Source organism: Oryzias latipes, chromosome 24, assembly GCF_002234675.1.
Source record: "Oryzias latipes chromosome 24, ASM223467v1".
NCBI lineage: Eukaryota > Metazoa > Chordata > Actinopteri > Beloniformes > Adrianichthyidae > Oryzias > Oryzias latipes.
In genome coordinates this window covers 13827313-13849207 of record NC_019882.2, presented here as the reverse complement: position 1 = coordinate 13849207, position 21895 = coordinate 13827313, and the positions used below count along the sequence as shown (strand labels likewise).

The following is a 21895-nucleotide window of genomic DNA, read 5'->3' as shown; positions in this document are numbered from 1 at the left end:
CGCCTTTTTTTTTTTGCATTCTTTATACAACAAGATACAAAAGACGTATCTTTAAAAATTAAAACAATAATCAGACAAACAAATTCACAAGATAATTTGCAGAAAACTGGTGTTTAGGAAGAAAGTTTTCTGATTAGCTGCACATGCAGATACTTACATGAAAGATTTGTCTAACAGTTCATTAAAAACAAAATAAACTGTATTTTGGGATGCATGTTTCTATTAATAAAGAAAAAAAGAAATCAAATTCACTTCATCAATTGAATTCCACTGAAAAAAACAAAGACAGCTTTTGTTTTATGGTGTCATTTTTCAGTCACATTTGAACATTTTCTGTTTTTCCACATGAATTGGTTTTCTGTTTAATGCTTTGCTTGGCGCCTCCACATTTTTTACCCCAAAGTTGTTTTTTGTATCATTTATTTGTACATTTTGTCACGTCTCTGCTAGTCTAATTTTTGTACGGTGATCTTCTGTTCAGATTTTTCTTTAAACTACGTTATGTAACAAAGGGTTTACCCTATTATAATTTAAAACCTCTTGGACAAAAGAAAAACATTTGAGTTTTGCAAAACCATCTTGTGCTGATCTGGAAACAACAGTTAGGGCATTTTTATCTGACTCAAAAAAAATCCTTTAATGAAAAAAAACCTGTGAAAAATGAATTCAAAAGAATACAGGCAAAGACACATTGATGCAGATGTTCACAGAAATCTAAAAAAATCTTACACAAGCAGAATTGAACTTGTGGTTCACGTTCGTATTTTTCAATCCTGACAGCTACTTTCAAACTTGACCTGAGACAAGACTGATTCTATCTTAGATAACTCTGGCTGTGCAAGACCAATGCTGCCTCTTTACAGTGAACTACTCTACTGTCAAATCAATCTTCTCCACCAGGACCTGACTTTAAATAACCAGGTCTGCCTGTAAACCTAAATACAACCTTTAGCTACACCAGTCCACGAGCATCTATATGACGATTGTAGGTGTTAATAATCCCTTGTGAACCCTTTGTAAGTCATTGTATTTATGGGTTAAATATCACAGCGGTCATTTCATTGATGGAAAATTATGGATTTTCCAGATACTGTTCGGAGCAGCAGGTGAGTCTTATCTAATATTTGATTGAGCATAGTGCAAAATTGATGCTGATCTTTAAACCAAACAACATGACCTTGCATTTAATCGACCACACTGAGCTGGAAAATAAACATCATGGATTAAAGTGCAGGTGTGGATCTAACAGTTGCAGGGAGCTGAGGAGGCGTCATGCTGAAAAATAGAACTTTTTTGTTGTCATATTTCAAAGAATATTTCATTTTTTATGCAATTAGATGAAAGCAGCTTAGAATAAATAGACTTTAACCAAATATTTTATTCAATAAAGATTTAAAAGATTTAAATGGCAAGTCAAAAAAATCATTGTCGTAAAGGTGCTGTTTGAAAATCACATTAAATTAGTGTAACAAAAATAAATAAATAAAACGTCACTGTTTTAGCTGTAAGATACTTATTTCAACAAGTGAAACACTGCAAAAACACAAAATCTTACCAAGTGTTTTGGTCTAGTTTCTCGTTAACATATCTGATTATACTTGATTTAAGGGCAAATTACTTTCAGTTTGACATAGTGACTTGTTTTAAGCCAAAAAATCTTTGAGTCATTGATCATGAAAACATTTTAGTTTTTTAACCTTACATGATATTTTTAAAAATTTATGAATGAGTGGTCTTTTTAAAAAAACACTTGTTAAATTTAGGGAAACTGGGAAGTTTTATTGGCTCATAATTTACTTATAATTTTTAAGACCAATTTATTTTAAAATGTGCAATTTTGGTCTTATAATTGAGGGGGAAAAGTGTATACATATTTTACAATTAAATTGTAAAAAAACATTTTTCTGAGCAATAAACGTTTATTTACGACTAAATATTTCCAGAGATAACTACCTCAGTGTTTTAAGATGTAATTTAGTCTTAAAAGGTGAAGGACATCACAATTTATTTGAAGAATTCTCACCACGACGAATTTTACTTGGCAGATTTTTCAATGTTAATAAGGGAAAAACATCCTATATTCTGGATTTTCTATAGTGAGAAGGACATTTTTTCCAGTCTACTGCATTTTCTTATTTCTTTGTTTTTACAATGATAAATAAATCAATTTATTTCCTTTACAAAAAAAACGTCTGTTAAAACCACAAAAATGATTAAAAAATGCCACGCTTCAGTTCTAGAAAATGCTTGTCCATTTAATGAAAACAGTTTGCAAACAGAAAGTAAAACACACTTTAGTGTTACCAACATCCTTTACTACCAATAAAATCTATAGAAGCATTGCCGTATTTATGAAAAGTCTTTTATTTTGGTTAAATATGTGGCAAATCAAAAAAGCTTTATAATACAACATTGTTTTTAAAAGATTACAACAACTGATTAGGAATTCTTCACCAACAAATATCATCACAAAATCTCAACATTTCTGGAAATCCATAAGTTGCATAGATAAACATGAGCACCTTCTTCAAGTGAACCAATGTAAACTTCAGTGATTATTCAGGGCCTTGACTCAGCTTTCCAGGTTCGATTCACATCCTGCATGTATTTTTGGCCTACTTTACTATATATTTATTAAATTCTAAATTTAATTGTGTTATCTTATGTATTTGTGCCCAGAAAAGTCTAAAAAAAAAGAATTACATCTATTTATACCTTATGTTTCATGTATTCTGTCCACACAAATCCATGGGGTGATGTATACAGGCTGAACAAAAGAAAACCTTCAGAAGCTCACTGGACTAATCTACTTTCAAACATGATTCATTTAACAAACCTAACAATGAAATTCCCATTTCATTGCAAACTTTCAAAGGAGTTTGGCTGCAGATTTTCTCTCTCTCTCCCAATTAAAAACCCAATAAAATGACAACAAAAAACACAAAAAGAAACATTAGAAGGTTGCCAAAGTTGACATTTTTAAAAACGTTTAGACCTGCGTTATGAAGACTGTTGTAAAACGCTAAAAAATATCAATCTTATCAACAATGGATCAATCTAATCAATAATGTTGTTAACAAAAGTCTCTTTAGGGAACAGCTGCAGCCCCTGAAAGTCATAATCCAATCATCACTGACCACCATCCTCCAAACGTACATAAAAACAAATAAAAATCTTTCTCCCAGAAAACAATTAAAGCAATATTTCAGCCACTTACGAATGAAATTATACAATTAGGTTTCAATGAGTAACCGGATAAACTATCCAATCATTGTGCAGCCGGTGTCATGACAACACAGAGCCTCAGAACCCATGGAAATTAAGTCAGACTGACACAAATACATAGAGAATAACCACTTCAGCCAAAGAGTGTAGTACCCTCTTCACAATGTGCATTATCTGAGAGAGGGATAAAAATAAACACCATGAGGGAAGTATGAGAAAAAAGGGGAATTGTTTCTGCTCTCGGTAGGAAATGCTTGAAAAAAGGGGATGCAGAGTTATGATGGTGAAACAGAGGCAGTTAATTTATAAGTGACTTAGAGCCCTAGAATAAATAACTAGAAATTCGAATGGCATGCATGTTGATTTAATTTACTGTAAAAAAAAAAATCAATAGTAAAATCTGTGCAAATTTTCTACCCTACGCTGATGCTTAAAGAATAAAAAAAGCAATCTCGATTACACAAAATACATTATCCACACAAACAGTACATACTGTATATACAAAAACAATCATAATAAGAAATTGTGTTTCAACAAAAATTAAAAGTAATATACAGCTCCCCTCATCCCTTACATTGATTCTCGTACATGTACAAGAATCAACATCATTTTAGTGCACTAAAACAATCTTTTTGTGCAATCGCACCTGAAGTGGAGAAGTTTAAGTGCAAAAGAAAGGGCTAAAACCACTTACAGAAAAATATGATTTACTACTGTTTGTTTCTTTTTTTCTGGTTTTGTATTTTTTCTTTTCAAAAGTCAATGATAGGCAGAATTTGGTATTATAGTGGATTCCAGGTGATTGCTTTGTGCATGCATAACTTCTAATATTACAAAAATTATGTCATTTTTCCTTCACCTAAAGTAATTTGAAATGATTTTTCGGGTTCTTTGTTTTCTTGTAGCATTTTTCTGATGATGGAGGACATATAGAAAGAGAAGTAAGCTCTTAATTGCGTTTTCTTTATCTAAATCATTGTGAATCAGGAGCAGACGAAAAAATGCCTTTTGAAAAAGCTTGGAGTTGACCTTCTACAATCGGAAGGTCACGAGCTCCCTGCTCCGTTCCATTCCGATGCATCCATTTATAGACAAATAGATCCATGTACATCTTTGTTTTTCTCGTCTGAGCTGGTATCTGGATCAAAACTGTACGGCTGGGATAGCACCAATATTGATCTCCATTTTTATTGCACCACTAATATTGGGCGTGTGAGGGGCTGTAAGATAGCGGGAGAGAGTGTAAACAAAGGAATGATGGGCCGTGTGGACTGGCCCACACCACACCAGCTGTACCACCCACAACCCAGAGGTGAAAGACACAGTTTCCGCTCTGCAGAAACTATGTCCTTTTTTATTTTGGCTATAATCATAATCAAAAGACCATTGGGAATGTTTTAAAAATGGATCAAAAGATGATTTTAAAATACGTTTCTGCAGTAGGCACCTTTATTCCTCCTGTTCTACAGTATACAAGCAGTTTTTTTTACAAACTACAAGGAATGGTCTCTGCATGCAACTGAAATTAAAAAAACAAAAAATGAGCTTTTGTTTACCCAAATTTAGCATTTGATGTATAAGTAACCAAACAAACTAAACTACACATTTTCAAAAAACTGTGTACAGGTTTTTCTGAAGCATTTATCGCAAGCTACATGTACAATCCACAAGTAAAAACTTGTCAGAAACTAAAAAAAAAGACTTATTCAAATTCATCCTGTGGTACAATAAAGTGAGTTATGTTGTGTTACCCTGTGTATAGTAGTTTCTCCTGCAGTTTGTGAACACCTGACTGTATTTGGAGTGTATTTGACAAGCAGCAATTCATTAAAAAAAAACCTTTGTAATATCAGAATTTACATCGCAAAAGGTTTGGATTAACCTTTTTATCTCTGCTTGCCTTGAGAGCTTGGAAATGCTTTGTATGTAGTTTTTTTTATGCTGCATGTTGGTTGCAAGTCTGTGCTTCTTAGTCTTTGTGGAGCCTCCTGAAGAATCAGAGCTGCATCGCGAGGGAGGGGTTCGGAGTGGGACTCGGCCAGTCTGGCAGAGCAAGACAGAAGAGAGGGAACGCAGAAAAAGAGATGTCAGAGGCATTAAATATTCATTCAGAGAAATGAAGAATTGGATGAAAAAAAACAAGTGGAAAGGAAAATAGTGTGAAGGGTCATCCGTGACATGCAGACAATTTGAACTTTAGTAAAATAGATTTAAAAAAGAACGATAGAAAGAAGATACGGGCTTAAATGAGTATTTTCTTCTGAATTGCATAGGCAAGTGCTTTTTCAGGGGAAGTTTTTTTCTTTGCCCCGAATCTCGCCTGGATCCTGACAACTCAGGGGCGGCCGTGGTGCAGCGGTAGGGCGGTCGTCCCATGATCGTAAGGTTGCAGGTTCGATTCCCGCCTTGCACGCCCATGAGTCGAAGTGTCCTTGGGCAAGACACTGAACCCCACCTTGCCTCTGGTGGTAGGCGGGCGCCTGTGTTTGGCAGCGGAGCGACCACCAGTGTGTGACTGTGTGTGGGAATGTGTGTGTGACTGGGTGAATGGGTCTGTGACTGTAAAGCGCTTTGTCCTTGTAGGAAGAAAGGCGCTATATAAGTATACGCCATTTACCACAACTCCTGTTTCTTCTCTGATGCTCCCATTGACCCCTGCCGGACCTTCATTTAGCTTTGTGGACTTTTGCTGTTCTAAAAATACCTGCTGCATTCTGAACCAGCCGTCTGCCCATTCTTGTCACACCCGTTTTCCACATATTATAACATTAATTAGTTATGTGAAACTGTTTGGTCATGGCAGACACTTTAATTTTGCAGCAGGCACCAACAGATGAGTCCAGCAGTTCCTACTGCTAAGTAGAATTTGTGTTAGAAATGAATGAACACATATAGGTATTGTCTAAGTTCACAATCTTCTAGAATAAATCTCAAACAATACAAAGAATAGATGGATTGTTCTCTCTTAAACCCTAGACTAGGAGGTCCTATCTGTCTAAGATGACAGAAACACACTTTTTCCAAAGGATGTAAACACAAATAATTTGGCGCCCATAAGGACATCAATTTCATTAAAATTCAGCAACTAAAACAGCAAGAAATCCGTTTGGCTTTACCTTACATTACCTACTTTAAGGATATTTAAAGAAAATGAAAAAAGAAAACTTAAATAAGGTTTTTAAATTAATAAGGATCTAAACTGTACAAAAGCTCACGTCTTCCCTTGTAAATGGGAAACTGAATCAACGTCAGCTCAACAGAAAAACTCTTCACCAAATTTCTGCCAGCTGATAGTCAGTCCAGGTGGTGTAAAACCAGGAAAAGGCATCATGCATGAATTTAATATCCTCTCAAAATTGAAACCCAGGCAACATGTACCCAAATACTGTCATAAAATAAAAGCATCACATACCAGAGTCTGTCTCCTCCACTTCCATGTTGCTGCATGCCCAACAAGAAACAAAGAAAGGATGATTCATAAACAAAGCAGCACCAGAGAACATTCAGAACTCAATGAACCTTCATATATGTACACATAAACCATAAAAAGATGATTTATTTACTTAAGGGCCTCAAACCCCACAAGGTCAATAATAAGCCTAGAGCCTAAAGGAAATCATTACATTAAACCCCTGATGATAAAATGTAAACAGTATTGGACCAAGATGGCCTTAAAAAGCATTATTATAACTAAGGTATACCTGCAACAAAGGTTATAAAACTATTAAGATCAGTGATGGTCAATGCAGTGAAATTCTAAACACCAATTCTAGACTCTAATTAATGCTGATTAGAGCGCTGCAAGGGACAAATACTGGGAACTTTTTGCACTGTAATAAACACAACTTTATTAAGTGAAATAAAACAAGTCTGTTAATCTGTTACCAGTTTTAGAATGATTTTAGAGGAAACTAAACGTATCATGCTTAGAAGGTTTACATAGCTTTATATAATTGTTTTAATTTTTTTTTAGGTTTTTCTTTCTAAATTTGCTGAACAAGAAAATTGTGGCTGCTTTAATTCAATTCTAAAAGACGAAGAATTTGTATCTTATTTTAAAAAAACATGACACAATTATAACTACTATGTAAAATATTTTATTTCTTTATGGACAAAGTGTACACAAACTTTTACCTCTATTTTAGAAGAATTTAAAGAAAAGAATTACAGTCCTTTAGGATAACAATTACAACTGAATACAGATTTTTCTTATAACATATTTGCACAAAAAAAAAACTACCCATCCAGAATCAGATCATGTTGGCGGTAGTCTAAGCTGACATGCTAGGACTTCCCTTTACAGATTTGTCATTAAAACCCATTGAGGGCCAAAACCTCTCCAAAGTCTTTCCAGCCCATCTTGCATCTTCCCCAGTGCCTTCTCCCAGTGGGACATGCTCAGAATACCTGCCGTGACAGGCTTCAAGCAGACATTTGAAAAAATGACGGAGCCACTTCAACTCGCCTCTCTCAAAGTGAATGTGCAGTGGCTCTACCCCAAGCTCCTTTTGAGTAACCAATATCTTCATCCCATAACTTCAGCTACATTCACACCGCTCTCGTCAAAGTGCGTTCAAGCTGACACGTCCAATGAAAAGTCTATGTAAACACACTTCAATGACATGTTTCAGACTTCCGCGTTCGAAACTCATCTTCACATGTACTACGCAAGTTTTTACAGCTGTTTTTGCTAAATGTGTGGCCATTGGACTTTATCTGGTGAACCCAGACACGGCAGCAGGCCCGATAACGTCTGTGTTTGTTTTTCAAATAAAGATAAACTAAGACCACTTCCTGATATGATGGTATTCATACCCGCCATTGCAAAGACATTAGCAGTGAACCGGTCTCCATTTAATGCCCAAATCGTGAGATTTGCACCGCTTTGACATCGCACTCAGCCTCTTCCAACTGTAGGTGGCAAACATGTGCTAGGAAACAGTAGGTAAAGATAAGGAAGAAGAAGCCCCTCCCTGCTTGTCCAGTATGAACAACGCGAGCTAAACATGCGTTCCATAACCCGGTTTAGCGCACTCTCAAATGCTTGGTGTGTACGTAGCTTAACAGAGTACCCAGCCACCCTGAAGGCGAAGCCTATTTAAGCTGCTTGTGTCTAGGATCTTCTCCTTTCAGTCATGACCCCCAGAGCATGGCCATGAGGGTAGAAACATAGATTGACTGGCTCAGGATTTTGATTTTGCATTTTAGTTCAGCTCTTTTTATTCTCTCATGTTCAAGACCCAAAGATACTACAGCTCCTCCACTTGAGGCAGGAGCTCTCAATCTACCAACAATCTTTTTGTGATCAATGACCAAAGACTAATTCTCATTCCAGCTGCTTCATACTGAACACTGAACCGCCCCAGTGCTCACTGAAGGTTGTGGTTCGCTGAAGCCAACAGAACAGCATCATCTGCAAAAAGCATTCACTGAGAACAGATTTAAGTAACTTCTGGCAACACAAACAAAACTTCTGACCCCATGACTGTAGCTGTTGTGCTGACAGAGCAAACTGACAAAGTTTGTAACATTCAACAGCTATGATGACTCAATGTGACCATGAGTTCTTAATAATAGATGGTGCAGCGTCACTGCAGAGCGTAACATCTGTGCTGATCCATGCAAAAAATCTTATTTTTTTTCAAACAACCTGGATTCCTTTTCCGCATTTTTAAAAACACATATTTGATGCCCACATCTTAAAGTCATGGGCAGCCACTTTTTTTTGTCCTCGTCACTTTTCCTACCCAATACCTGCTTATTTACGTTGCTTTACCCGATCCTTAAATCGGCTATAACTAGTCTATTAGTGACAGGAAACACAGCTTAATGACTTGCCTTCTTTTTAAAAAGAGGGACATCATTTCCCTGCAGCTTTTTTGTATTTATAGATGGCTTTTACAGCAGCGTTGGACACACAAAGCTCACAATGACCTGCTTAAATGACAAAAGGCCAAGCAGGGCACACAGTGGAATATTTTAGCCACAGTTTTGGATCATTTACTGTTTGTCAAATCAGAAGCTGTAGTAGTAAAGTATGTCATGTTTATGTGTTAAAAGTAAGCTTATAAAATAAAAATTAATGAACCCAACTGAGACATCAAAAGTGCAAAATAGGAAAAGCTGCAGTCTATGATGGCATTTACATCTTTATGAGGTGTTCACACCTGTCCTGTCTCATCTGACCTCAGAGGCTTTGCACATCGCTGCCACCTCACACCCCATGAATGTTGATCTTTCCAGTCCTCCACCGTAATGAGGGTAAAGAAATAAATGGCTGATACATTGTGGGCACCTTTGTTCAGCTCCAGTAATCTTGATAGCTCTGTCAGGATGGCTGCAATAAAAGAAGGGGCATTCTATTCTATTGGACGGTGACTTTGCAAGAATTGGATGACTTCAGAAGTCAGCCTTGCTAGTCCTTTTACCTTAAACGAGTGCTTTTCTTTGCTGCCAGTAGGAAGATAAAAGATGGAAAAACACACATTTATTATGATGTTTTTTATTATCTGCTGCACTGATGTGCAACAGGGACTAATCATGTTGACAAACCCCCTAAATTAGCATTAATTAAGGTTTGATTGAGATGACAAACCCTTCCACGCTTTAATTTAAAATATTTGTATAGTGTTTTAACAGTTTGATGGTTGAGTAATGGGTGCTTGTGGTATAGTGTCAGTGCAAATGGGATTAGTTTCCCACCACTACATGTGTCTGCGAGTTTATATATGCATTTCTATCCAGATATCCAAGCCCTACTCATGACTGATTACCTGATTCGGGTGTGCCCACCCAATTAGAACATGCCAGAGCATGTTTCAAGAAGAAAATTCTCATTTTTGTCTCAAAAACATGTTTATGAGACTAGTTTTTTTTTAAAATAAGAATAATTTTTCTTAATTTTGTCAGAATGTTTTTTGATTATTTAAAGAAAATTTGACAATAGTGTAAGAATTGGGATTAAGTTCTCAGAGGTCTGTTTAATAAGAAGCTGACAAAGTAAAAATATAAAAAAATACCACAATTCTGAATGGCAAAGCATTTTTTTAAATATATTAAATGTTGCAGCTTTTAAAAACAGAAAACAGCATCTGAATGGTATCATCCTTGATTAGTGTCTACGTACAAACAGTAATATATCAATATATTGGAAAAACTGATTATTTAAGACTTCCTTAACATTTCAGTAATTTTTAAAAATGTAATTCTACATTCAGTGTTTTTTGTCAGAGATAATAGTTTTTTGTATAGAAAAGTAAAAACATCATATCTTTTAACCTCTTTTGTAGGAATATTTACTAAAGTTTACGCAGAAATGGAGAAGGTTACCTGGAGAACGCGTCTTCGAGTCCGTCGTCCACATCCTGTTGGGACACAACAATTCACATGAGGCCACACAAAAGGCTGCATGTTGAAATCTCACTATTTTAATGCTTTCAAGCTTCACTGAATTTCTATTTATTAGGCTGTCATGCCCTGCCTTGTGAGAACATAATTCTGCAGAAAGATTTTATCATGAGAAGGGCGTCACCTAGTGTTGAATAGTTGTAACTGACACCCAAGATGACTGCTGCCTAACTATGCACAACAAACTAGACTTACTTTAGGCAGAGTCTGAAACATTTTATACACTTTCAGCCACTTTGTCCTCAATGTTTTCCACCCACAGTTAACTCTGCCCACCCAGCAGGGCAAAGGTTGATGAGCAACCCACCCAGGAGTCCAGTTTGATTGGTCGTCTCCGCGAGGGGTTACTGCGAGGTGACGGGGAGCTGAGCAAAGCAGAGAAGAAGGGCCTCCGGAGCTTTTCCTCCATTCCGATGGGGTTGTGTGCTGCTTGATGTGCAGGCGATGGCAGGTGTGGGTGACCGGCTGGAAGAGAATAAAGCGAAAAAGTGGAGACAATGACACACAGAGGACAGTTGTAGACGGATGAAAAGAAATGGAAAATGACAGACCACAACGAGACATGAAGCAAACGAGAGGGAAAAAAAAGAACCTGTCAGTGTTTTTTTTACCCCTTTTTTTTGTCTGCAGCACAGTAAAACTTCCTCTCATGTCACGCAAAACACTTTCACCATTTCATGGAACAACTTTGTACTTCAAAGCCCCATCAGGCTTTCACAAACAAGCCTCCACCTTTTCAATTGATGCTCTAGCCTGGTTAGAAGAATGTAAAGAACTTCAGCTCTTATTACGTATAAACTGAATATGATAAAAGCTTCATTCTGACCTTCCAGGAACAGAAAACATTTGTGCTATTAAATCCTGACCAATGAATGACATGACCTTTGGGAAGTATTTAAAATCCTCGGTTAAAATGAATGATTTGCCCCTAATGTGAGAGTCAGAAAGTGACCACATTCACCTTTCTAAGCGTGGTAATGGACACAGGATAACTGAAAAGGTCATTAGTACAAATATAGCAGCAATCAGTGATGGTGGTAGTTCACCAAGTAGGAGTTACCATGGTAACTTGATGAATCATGCAAAAAATGAGGACTATATTTTTTAAAACAATACCAACAATTAATCAGTATCGAAAACATTTTTTAAATGCATATCATTGTGTTTCCCTCAGCTCCCTGTGTGAACTAAAATACAAAAGCAAATTAATAAAACTTGTTTTTACAATAATTATATTTAAAGGATCAAGTGTGTCCTGTGTGTAAGCTGCTATATGATTGAATGCAAAATATGTATTTGCGATTAGAAGTAATTATAATGTCAAGAAGATAGCATCATCATTTATTTTCTTTATTTTTTAATCCATTTACGAATTTATGAAGTTCAAGAGACTGGAGTGAAACACTTTCAGCAGTCTTTTGGCAACAATGCTGACAGCATGAACATGAAGACAAGTGGAGGAAGATATGCTTGTCCGTCATCCTCAGCACAAAGAGATAACTTCTCCAAAGGACCTTTAATATCAGCCTCGGAGGATTGTTTTAATCTAAATGTTTAACATTTTAAATCAGCCAATTAATAACTCAAGCTCCAAAAAATTATATTGTAATTTTCTTTAAAAGTTTTTTTTTTTTTTTTTTCGATTACCAGTTCAGCTTCCAGTTCAAAGACAAAAATTCTTTTAACACTTAACAAAATTGATTTTCAAAGAAAATTTACTTTTTGTTTGCAGTAAATACAATTTTTAAAAAGTTTGATTTGATTTGAAAAAGTTAAGCTGACGGACCTTTTCAATAAGAGCTTTTCACTGAACTTTGAATAAATTGAATAATTTAAATATCAATGTTTCACATTTTCCCTAAAATTAGCAAAACAGTTGCAACTGTTTACAGGCATTTTTGCATACGGGCTTGGAATGGAGTGGGGGTCTTTAACTCGCAGAATGACCTTCAAAAAGAAAATGTCATTTTGTCACAACAGTCCATCTCCAAAGTCTGATCAAGCTGAATTAAAGCATAATACAACCACACAATGTTGCACAGTAACCATTAGTTTGAACTTGTAGCTTTTCGCATGATTTGATTTTTGACTTCACATGAATCAGTGACATATCGATTAAACTTTCAAATTTCCATAACAAAAGGTCACAAAAAACAGCTTTCACTTACCGTAATTTATCCCTTAATTAATCAAATGATGACATTTTACAAAAAATAAAACAGAGCTGATTTTTGTTGTGCTTGGCAAATGCAAGACATTGTTTTATAAAGAAAATTGATTTCTGGTTTTGATGAATTGGTATTGGATTTTTCTTAGTACAACTAATTTGAATTCCAATAAGATTAGTCACATAAACATTTTAAAGATGGTGGACATTAAAGTCCCACTTTGATCATCTTTAGATCTACTGCAATAGTGTTCCCATTGGTCTTGTAACTGGGTATGATGGTAAACATTAAAATACAATTAGAGCTTAAAAAAGGATTAAATATAAATAGGAAATAAAACTGACAAAATGCCTATGGCACTTCCTTTTTTCTATATAGATTGCACAGATCAGCCAACAGAAATGTTATTCGTATTGTTTTCTGACAGAAAAAATGTCTTCCCTTCAGCTACTTTGCTAATTTCAACATTTTTGAAATTGAACTTTAATCTTCTAGTTAACTGAAACATGAATAATTTAGAAAAGAATATTAAAAGTAAAAAGATTAAAAATAACAGCTAATAATACAGAAGAAAGTGTTTACAAAGTGAGTCATTTTTTTGTTTTTAAATAAAAATATTGAAGAAAAAGAAAACACTAACATTTCTTTAGATAACCTATAACCAAATATCAATGTTCATAAATAAAGTATTCATCGTAAGAATTATTTTTGTTTTTAGCAATAATATATTTCATGTAACTGTGCTTCAGTTTGTCTATGAAGACTCATTCATCCAGGTAGATTCCATCATAGTAGTAGGTTTAAAGGTTGTCATCTGGACTTGGTTTTTAAAGTTGAAGACGTTTCACCTCTTACCAACTACTATGATGTGCTTCAGTCTGTTCATTTAAAAAGAATGTTAAAAAGAAATGGGGTCATGGTAGTGTTCCAAACATTCTACTGGGATCGATTATCAGTTCCAGTGATCTCTAACGAAATTGTGTCCTAAACAGTAGCTGAAAAAACAGAGCAGGATGTTTAAGAAACCTATTTGTGTGCTAAAAATAATAAGAGTGTCACCTGAAGGAACATGTCGAGTTTCTGTCTCCATCTGCCCTTCAGATGCTGTGCAGGAACAGCAGGTCCGAGATTTCTTACCTAAAACACAAAGAATATAGTCTCTTAAAGTGGGATTAACATTTTGAAATTACCCATTCCCTTAAGAGAGAACGATATTTTTTATTTTCTTTTTTGAGTTTTAATGCAAACTTACTTTCCTGAGCGATCTCCCAAAGGTCTAGAGCAACTTTAAAAGCCTGAGCTACCGTTAAGGTGACAGCCTGAGCCTGCAGAAAATCAAAACAAGACTGAAACATGGTTTTAAAAAAATACATAAAAAAATAATATTTTTTAAAAACCGACACGTTTCATTTTTACTTAATTGTCACTAGATGGAGCCAGAAACTATCCCACAACATGCAATTCAGTAGACACTTTCTACAGTGTCTACAAACACAGAAGCAGCTGGTTTTAAAGGCATAAATGCAAATACTCTTATGTAAAGGCGTGAATATAAAATATCTGTACTTACAATTTTTCTTTTTTGGCAGAGGAATGCATGGCACTCTAGAGTTTCATTGAACTGACTCTGTGAGACATAAGCAAAGACCTTATCCTGAGTTTTATCAGCTGTGCAGTATGAGATTCTGCAAGAAACACAAAAATAAAAACATGGTATTTGTGAATTCATATTAAGTCCATCATTCTTGAAATATGGATTAGCTCCTACTTTCTGTTTTATTGGAGAATTTTGACACGCTTAGAGCCCAATGAGCAAGATGGTTAAGAGTATTATTTTGAGTGTTATAATGTGGAGAAAGTATTTTACCCTGTAGATAATCACGTTGATTTTGAGTTTTCCATTCATGGTTTACAGGGAATCATTTACTCATGTAGATTTCGGAATTAAGAACTTAAAATGATAATTTAACGATAGAGAAAAGGGTCTCTGCTAAACATGCATCTTTTTTTCCATTCTAGAACTGTTGCAAAATGATTTTCTGAAACAAAAACCTGATCTTATTCAATTTGAACCCCCTGGCTGAAATATCTGAATTTCTGCTGCCAGTGGGAAATGGAAAGTCTCATCTTCCAAATTGATCCCCAGTGCGACTGATCTCACCTGAACGCTCGTTCCCAGCTGTCACGCTTCTAAATCTAATATATGCTTTCGGAGAAATCCAATTGTCTTTAAATGCAGTCACGCCCCTCTGTTTTTCCTTTGTTTTGTGTTCTCCCGCAGCAGCTTTCACTGACACAAATAGATTCTCGGTCAGATTTAATATCGGCTATTAGTAGCTGTATTGATCTAGAGAGGCTATGTTTATCTGTTACCTAAACCGCCGCCTATAATCAAGTGTTTCCTTTAAATAGATGCCTGAATGAGCAATGCACCTGACCCACAGTTGGCTCACTTTGAGTATCATCCTCTGTGCAGTAAAACAACAGATGGATGCTTTCAGCGCGGGTGGATCACTAATCTGCAATCATTACAGTAACTTGTAAACTATATTCAACGGGGGGTTTGTGGGCGCCTGACACCCATTTGGAGACAAACTTCAAACAACAGGGGGGGGGGGGGGACTCTGAAAATAAACTAACTTATTAATTCAACGAACAAGCAGGGGATCACCATTGCTCACATTTCTCTCACAAATTGGCTGCTGGCTTGCAACACTGATCCATGACCCACATAGCAATACCCAGGACACTGCTCTCCTCACACTTACTGTATATTTAGGGTGTAATTGCATAAAAAATGAGCACAGAAAAAAAAACCCTGAGTAGTCTGACCTATTTCGGATGGAAAGGCTCATGTGATGTGAAAACATTTTTGTGACATTATCTTCAGATGTGATTGTGATTTGTTAGAAACAGCATATCTTGTTTTTTGTGCCGTTTTCCCCCCAAAAAAACAACTTTCACTGGATTGACTGGACATTTATGTTAGTGGTAAATTATCAATCAGGATAAAATGTCACCACCACTGACACAATAAGAAGATTGAAAAAGGTAATATGTTCTGAAAGCAACAAAAGTAAAATCTTCACATGTTAAAATCTGACACATTAACTTTTATTTGGATACAAATACAATTTAATGTATTTTCAAATAGAAGCAGCACTTTTTTTTATTTAATTAAATTTTCTGGGCTTGTTTTAGTTTTTTTTTTTTCATTACATGCCGAACCTTACTGTCACACAAAATGTTAAAAAATACCTCAACGGAAAACCAATAAGTGCCGTTACCTAAACCCTAACAAATCAAATTCAAGCTTTATTGGAACACGAAGGCCCAAACAAACAAAAAAAGAGGAGTGAGGTGAAAGAATTAAAAACAAGTGCTGGTTGATCGAAATGGAATTAGAAAGAAACTGTTCTTTTAGCTGTTTTGTTTGGCATAATCCTTTTCAAATCAGCTCTTGTTTGCCAACGAAAAGTCCAAAACGGCAGTGTTAAGGACAGGTAGCTATTTTAATGTAAACAACAATAGCAGACACAAGGTGATTGGGAATCAAATCAAATGCCTCTCATTGGCATAGGAGAAACTAAAACTCAATGAAGGAATGCAAAAAACATTTTTGATGTTTCAGTAATTACTGCTTTTCACTGAGCATTAATGAATGCATGAGGCTGAATAATGAAGTGGGGCAGTAGACATGCAGCTCATGACAGACTAAACAGTAGCCCCCAAATGCTGCATGAAAATAAGACAGACGAGGCTGCACAAAGAGCAATGCAAAAATCATGGAGTCTTCTAGAAAGTTCAGGATCAAAGGGTAGACTGCAAAAAAAACAAGGCTGAATATGGTGGAAGTCCTTCCTAATGTCAGAAAAATTATTTATTTGAATTGTTAGGATAATCTAGCTCTCATATTGAATGTCAACTATTAAGACGATGTTTTTCCTATATGCATTTTAGAAAATAAAATTTGCTGCTTTGCATATAATTGAAGTAAAATACAATAAAAAAAAGAAGCAATTGTTAAACATGCTTCACTTTCGATTATTAGAAGGTTCCGAATCACATAACCCCATCATCAGTGTGACGAACAGCAGATCATCTTCACAGCAGAGACCTTTAGTTTGAAGGAAAAAGAAGAGAAAATAGAAATATTAACTGACAGTATCACACTGATTTGGAACAACAGAAGCTGAGCTGTCAGTTTGCATCATGTCTCCAAAGGGGCTCTGTGGGCTGCAGGCCTTTGATCCGCTCACTCTGAAGCACAGGTACTCGTGAGGCAGACAGGGAATAGTTGAATGTTTGCAGAACAAAGCTTCAGCAAAAATTTGTTCATCAAAGCATGTCAACTTTCACTGTGAACTGAATGAAGAAATCGGCTGTAAAATCTGAAAAAATATCTACTATCTGCTTTCAAGCAAGCTTGTTTAGAAACTCCTTATGCCTTGAAACAAAAACTAAATCTGTGTTGTTGTGACTGTAAATCCATCAGCATGTCAGAGTGATGAGCATCTCTAACAGGTGAGATGCCAATCAACATTTCTGCTTTGTTTGAATCCTAAATGTAATGACAAATATCATTTATAGATCGATCAGGCATGTTATTAACTAAAGCTGCTGATATTTTTAGTCACAGGTGACCAGTTGCTTCCCAACTTTTTCAGTTAATCCAAGTACATTTCTCTTTGTTAAAAATACATATTAAAGGATTAATCAAATAGGAATTGATACAGCACAGGCAACGTTTGGCTCTGACTCTTAGTTTTTCTCATACTTATTATTTTTACAAAATGTGCTGCTTCTTAAGTAGGATGCCTTTTTTTGGTAGAAGGTAAGCAGTAAAAGAAAACCTGATTACTTCTGGGCAATTTTTCTTTAAGGCCATTATCTTTCATCTCATCTGTCAACCTTTTCATGATTTTCGTTTATTGTTAAGAAAAAGGAAGAAATTAAGAAAGCAGTTCTGTTTAACCCAACTGAGGCTCTTGTAGCGTAACGCTGACATTTTCTTTTCATGTGCTTTAAGATCGTGATTCAATAAAGGTAAACTGAGGTATGTGATAGTTTAGTTTTTTACTGTGTGTATAATGAACACAATATGGCTAGGTTGTGTTTCGTTTCGGTGTAACTTGTAAATTAATCTCTTTGAGACTCTACAGGTAATATTGCCTGTTTGAAGGACAGAGAACAGAAAAAACTTGAAAACACAAACAAAATTTTAAGTATGACTAACAAAATCATATTTTGAAAAATTTTCAAATATATAATTGACATCCTTTAAGGAATCTTAGGCAAAAGGCCTCAGTTGAATTCAGTTTTAGCATGTGAAACATGCCAGTAAATTTGTAAATTAGAATTATAGTTGATATGACATTTAAGTGAGAAAAAAGACAAAAATCCAGGTGATGATTAATAAATGAAGTTAAAGTCATTATACAGGGTGGCTATGAACAACCAGTAATAAATATTTAAAAGTAATATTTGCATTAATTTACAATAATAAATACATCTTCATAGTTTAAAAAAAAAGTTGGGTTGTTTTTACCTAGCTTCGAGGTTAAAAAGGGACCAACTTGTTTTGCGGGGTATTTTAACACAGGAAAAATAAAAATAAATTGGTTTAAAATTGAACCACTCTCACCAAATTTTTTTTACTGTTGCTCCAAAAGGTTTCTTTAGCGCATGTCCGCCACCTACAATTGGAAGAGTCTTGGTGTGAAATGTCAAAGAGGTGCATATCTCGTTAATCTTGCTTCAGGCTTGTTCTTTCACAGCTCTATTTCGATATGTGAAAGACTTGGTGTCATATAATTCCAGCCAGACACAAACCGCAACTATTAATTTCTCCTCCATGATTAATATTCAAACAGTTGGCATGTCTGAGAATTAAAGGGGAAGCCATCAAATCCAAACCCCTGATTGGTCATAGTTCAACTTGTTCTTTTACGACAGGCATATGTGTGTTGATTGTAGGTAGAGTTTGAAAATGGATCTAAAAAATGTGCAACAGGAGTTTTAAACACGAAAACCTGAAAAGCAATTACACGCGTTTACTTGGACTTTTCATTATAAGAGTTGGCTTAAACGTGAATTGCAGAGTGGTCTGAGCGTAGCTTCTCATTATTCCCTTTTTTTAACCTGGGAGGAGATATTCCACTGAGAAAGAATAAGAAATGAATGTCACATAGAATTTTATGCTTTACATAAACTAGTACAGATACATCAGTGTCTTGGCAAATGCACAATTTTCTCTATATTTCTAAGGCTCAGTGATCACTGCCTTGATTTGATTCCCCTCACTCGTCTTCCTACATCCTTCACTGGTTCTCACCTCCCACAAATGGATTATGTGCAAAAAAATAAGAGGTGAAGCGGGGGGTCTAAGACCACAGTGAAGTGGGGGGTGGGGTGTCATTAAAAGAGAAATAAAACCCATTTTTACTCAACCAAAGCACATAGTGTGGCCCTTTCCCAGACTGGAAGAATGGTTTCAAAGTCTGCAGTTATTGTTAGCTCCTTAGTATTTCCACGGCTTTAATGATACAATAAAAAAAAATTAACAAAGGAGAAATAGAGAAGAGGAAAATAAAAAGATCAAGCTTGTAGCTCTGGCCTATGTGTTCTTCTGTTTCTGCTGATAAGGTGGATTAGGAGAGGATGGACATTCTCTCACTCTCACCCACACACACACACACACACACACACACACACACACACACACACACACACACACACACACATGCTCTGTCTGATCACAGTCCGACCAATGTTCGGTCACACAAGTCTTAGCAGAATTCTGCAGAGAGAGAAACTCTGGAAACAAATCTTAATTTAGTCACAGTCTGTTTGATGTTTTGATGGAGAGATTTTAGCACCCTTAAAATTTAACGTGATAATTATAGACTTTTGAAATCACATTGTTTTAAATCATGGCCCAATGGATTTTTGTTTATAAAATGCAACTTATATTTAAAATAGACACATAAGATGAATGAGATTTTGTGCACAGATCGACTGTGTCTCTGTTTGGTTGGCGTGCTAACCAGGAACTCAAACCTCCACTGTCTGCAGGCAACTTTCTTTACCAGTAACTTCTGTAGTAGCCAATCATTTATTTTCCTTTTTTAATTACATGAAGGCATCGCTAAGGTAATCAAAGCATAATCATTACATTTTCTAATCATTATTGTCCTCTTTGTAGTAATAAAATAATCTAATTATTTGCAAGAGATAATTAGCAAGTTCTTTTTTAATTAAAACTATTTGATTTTAAATGTTTAATATGTAGGGATGGCAATTTACAGTATATCTACTCCCTATACATGGATAGTGAATTAAAGCAGTTTTATCCGGAAAAAATGCAGTTTTCCTTTTCTTCACATAGATTTTTTTTTCCTTATAGGTAAGACAGAACGATAACTTTTATTAGCATAACCAGTGCATTGTGCAGTGATACTACACTTAGCTTTTTTATAGCACAAATAGAGAACAGTGAAACACAGAAAAAGAAAGAAAATTATGTTGGAGGGCCCAAAAAATCCAGTTCAGAATTTGCCATATTTTACTTCATTTGATCCTAAACCTCGTGAATTTTCAGTTTTCTGCACTTCTTAAGCAGCAGTGAGTTCATAGGCTAAAAAAATTGACTTTTTGCCCACAGAAAAATGCATGTGCGTGAGAGAGTAGGGAATCCAATAAGTAATCGTAGGAACATAAATGACGATATAGAGACTTGATCTACGTAGCAACTGGATGGCTCCCTGTTCCGGTCCCCAGCCCGGATAAAATACAGGGTATTGTGTCAGGAAGGGCATTCTGCATAAAAATCTCTCCTAAACCAAATGTTTGACTTAGGGAAAGCTATTTTAACTGTGGCGACACCTGAAGAGATATGCCTACAGATGAACAGCAACAGAGAGTTGATCAACAATTTTCTTAGTGGGTTCAAACAATCAAAAATGATAAATTAACTCAAAAAAAGGAAAAAAGAAACTTGGTTTAATTCACATATGAGAGTCACGCATAAGAATTACTATATTGTACTTTAAAAAAGAGACAGAGGAGATTAAAAAAATACTAAACAGAATGAGCATCTTCAAATACTACAGTATATAATTTATTCTCAGTGACAGCCTGAATTGGAGATTGCAATAGGAAGTTGACCCTTGCCTGTATATGGAGACGTCCTCTATAAGGTCTGTGGTCTCTGTGTCGGTAATGATTATCCCTTTCGGTGACACAGTCAGTGTCACTTTCCGAAATTTCTTAGTACTGGCTCTGGCCTGCAAACACAAAACATTTGATAACATTTATTTTTGAAATACCACCAAAGTCTTCTCATGGTTAAATGTCTGCTATCACCCTAACAGGCTCACAACTCAAAACACCACAAACACTCGCACATCTCTCAAAAATACAGCAAAATGAAATTGTGCAGCCAACTTTGCTCTCGAAATATACTGTGGAATTTATAGAAAGAGACAGATTGGGGGGTTGCAGCATTGTAGAACCCAGAATGAGCACTGGAGGCCAGGCTGGCAGCCACAGACTCCCCCTGCTGCTCTCTGCCATCTGGAGTTTCATCAAATGTAGCCACAGTGCTGAGCTCAGGGTCTGTGAGAGTGCCTGTTGACTACGCTACTGCCCTCTGTGCAGTTAAATCACAAACGAGAGGAGCTTAGCATCACATTTAAGTAACAGCAGGAATTATGTCTAAACTTAAATTGGGTATTTTTACTCATTCTGACCCGAAAAAGGCCATGGAATTTCTAAGAAGTGACAAGAGCCTTAATAATTGCTGGAAGCTGCTTTCGTTAAAAGTTGCTTCTGGGAAAATTAGGGCTTTTCAAGAACAAGAAATGGTGTCATGACTTCCTAAGAGAACCAAAACTCTAGAGATTGTTTAAAAAGGGAGTTTATTTCAGTAGAATTCTATTAGTTTGAAAAAAGAAAAAAAAATGAAAGGAAATATGATTTAGGCGATATAATAGGTCACCGATACAAAGACAACCACGATTCTATCATGTTATGAGTGTCATGCCACCCAGCAAAAGCCTGAATGATTGAGATGGATAAAGCTCAGTCGTTCTTAC

General features: G+C 35.8%; 1 protein-coding gene across 1 annotated transcript in view; it reads right to left on the bottom strand.

The window, feature by feature from the left end:
• Nucleotides 1-2241: 2241 nt before the first annotated feature.
• The window catches only part of LOC101163219 (low density lipoprotein receptor adapter protein 1), a 35503-nt gene continuing 15849 nt past the window's right edge, over nucleotides 2242-21895 (bottom strand). Inside the window, exons 3-10 of the mRNA XM_004083826.4 lie at nucleotides 20973-21085; nucleotides 14371-14485; nucleotides 14053-14125; nucleotides 13860-13937; nucleotides 10940-11097; nucleotides 10555-10589; nucleotides 6638-6666; nucleotides 2242-5268 (exon numbers count right to left, since the gene is read on the bottom strand). Of these exons, the coding sequence (XP_004083874.2) occupies nucleotides 5222-5268; nucleotides 6638-6666; nucleotides 10555-10589; nucleotides 10940-11097; nucleotides 13860-13937; nucleotides 14053-14125; nucleotides 14371-14485; nucleotides 20973-21085 (648 nt within the window). The 3' untranslated portion in view covers nucleotides 2242-5221. The remainder of the gene's footprint in view (nucleotides 5269-6637; nucleotides 6667-10554; nucleotides 10590-10939; nucleotides 11098-13859; nucleotides 13938-14052; nucleotides 14126-14370; nucleotides 14486-20972; nucleotides 21086-21895) is intronic.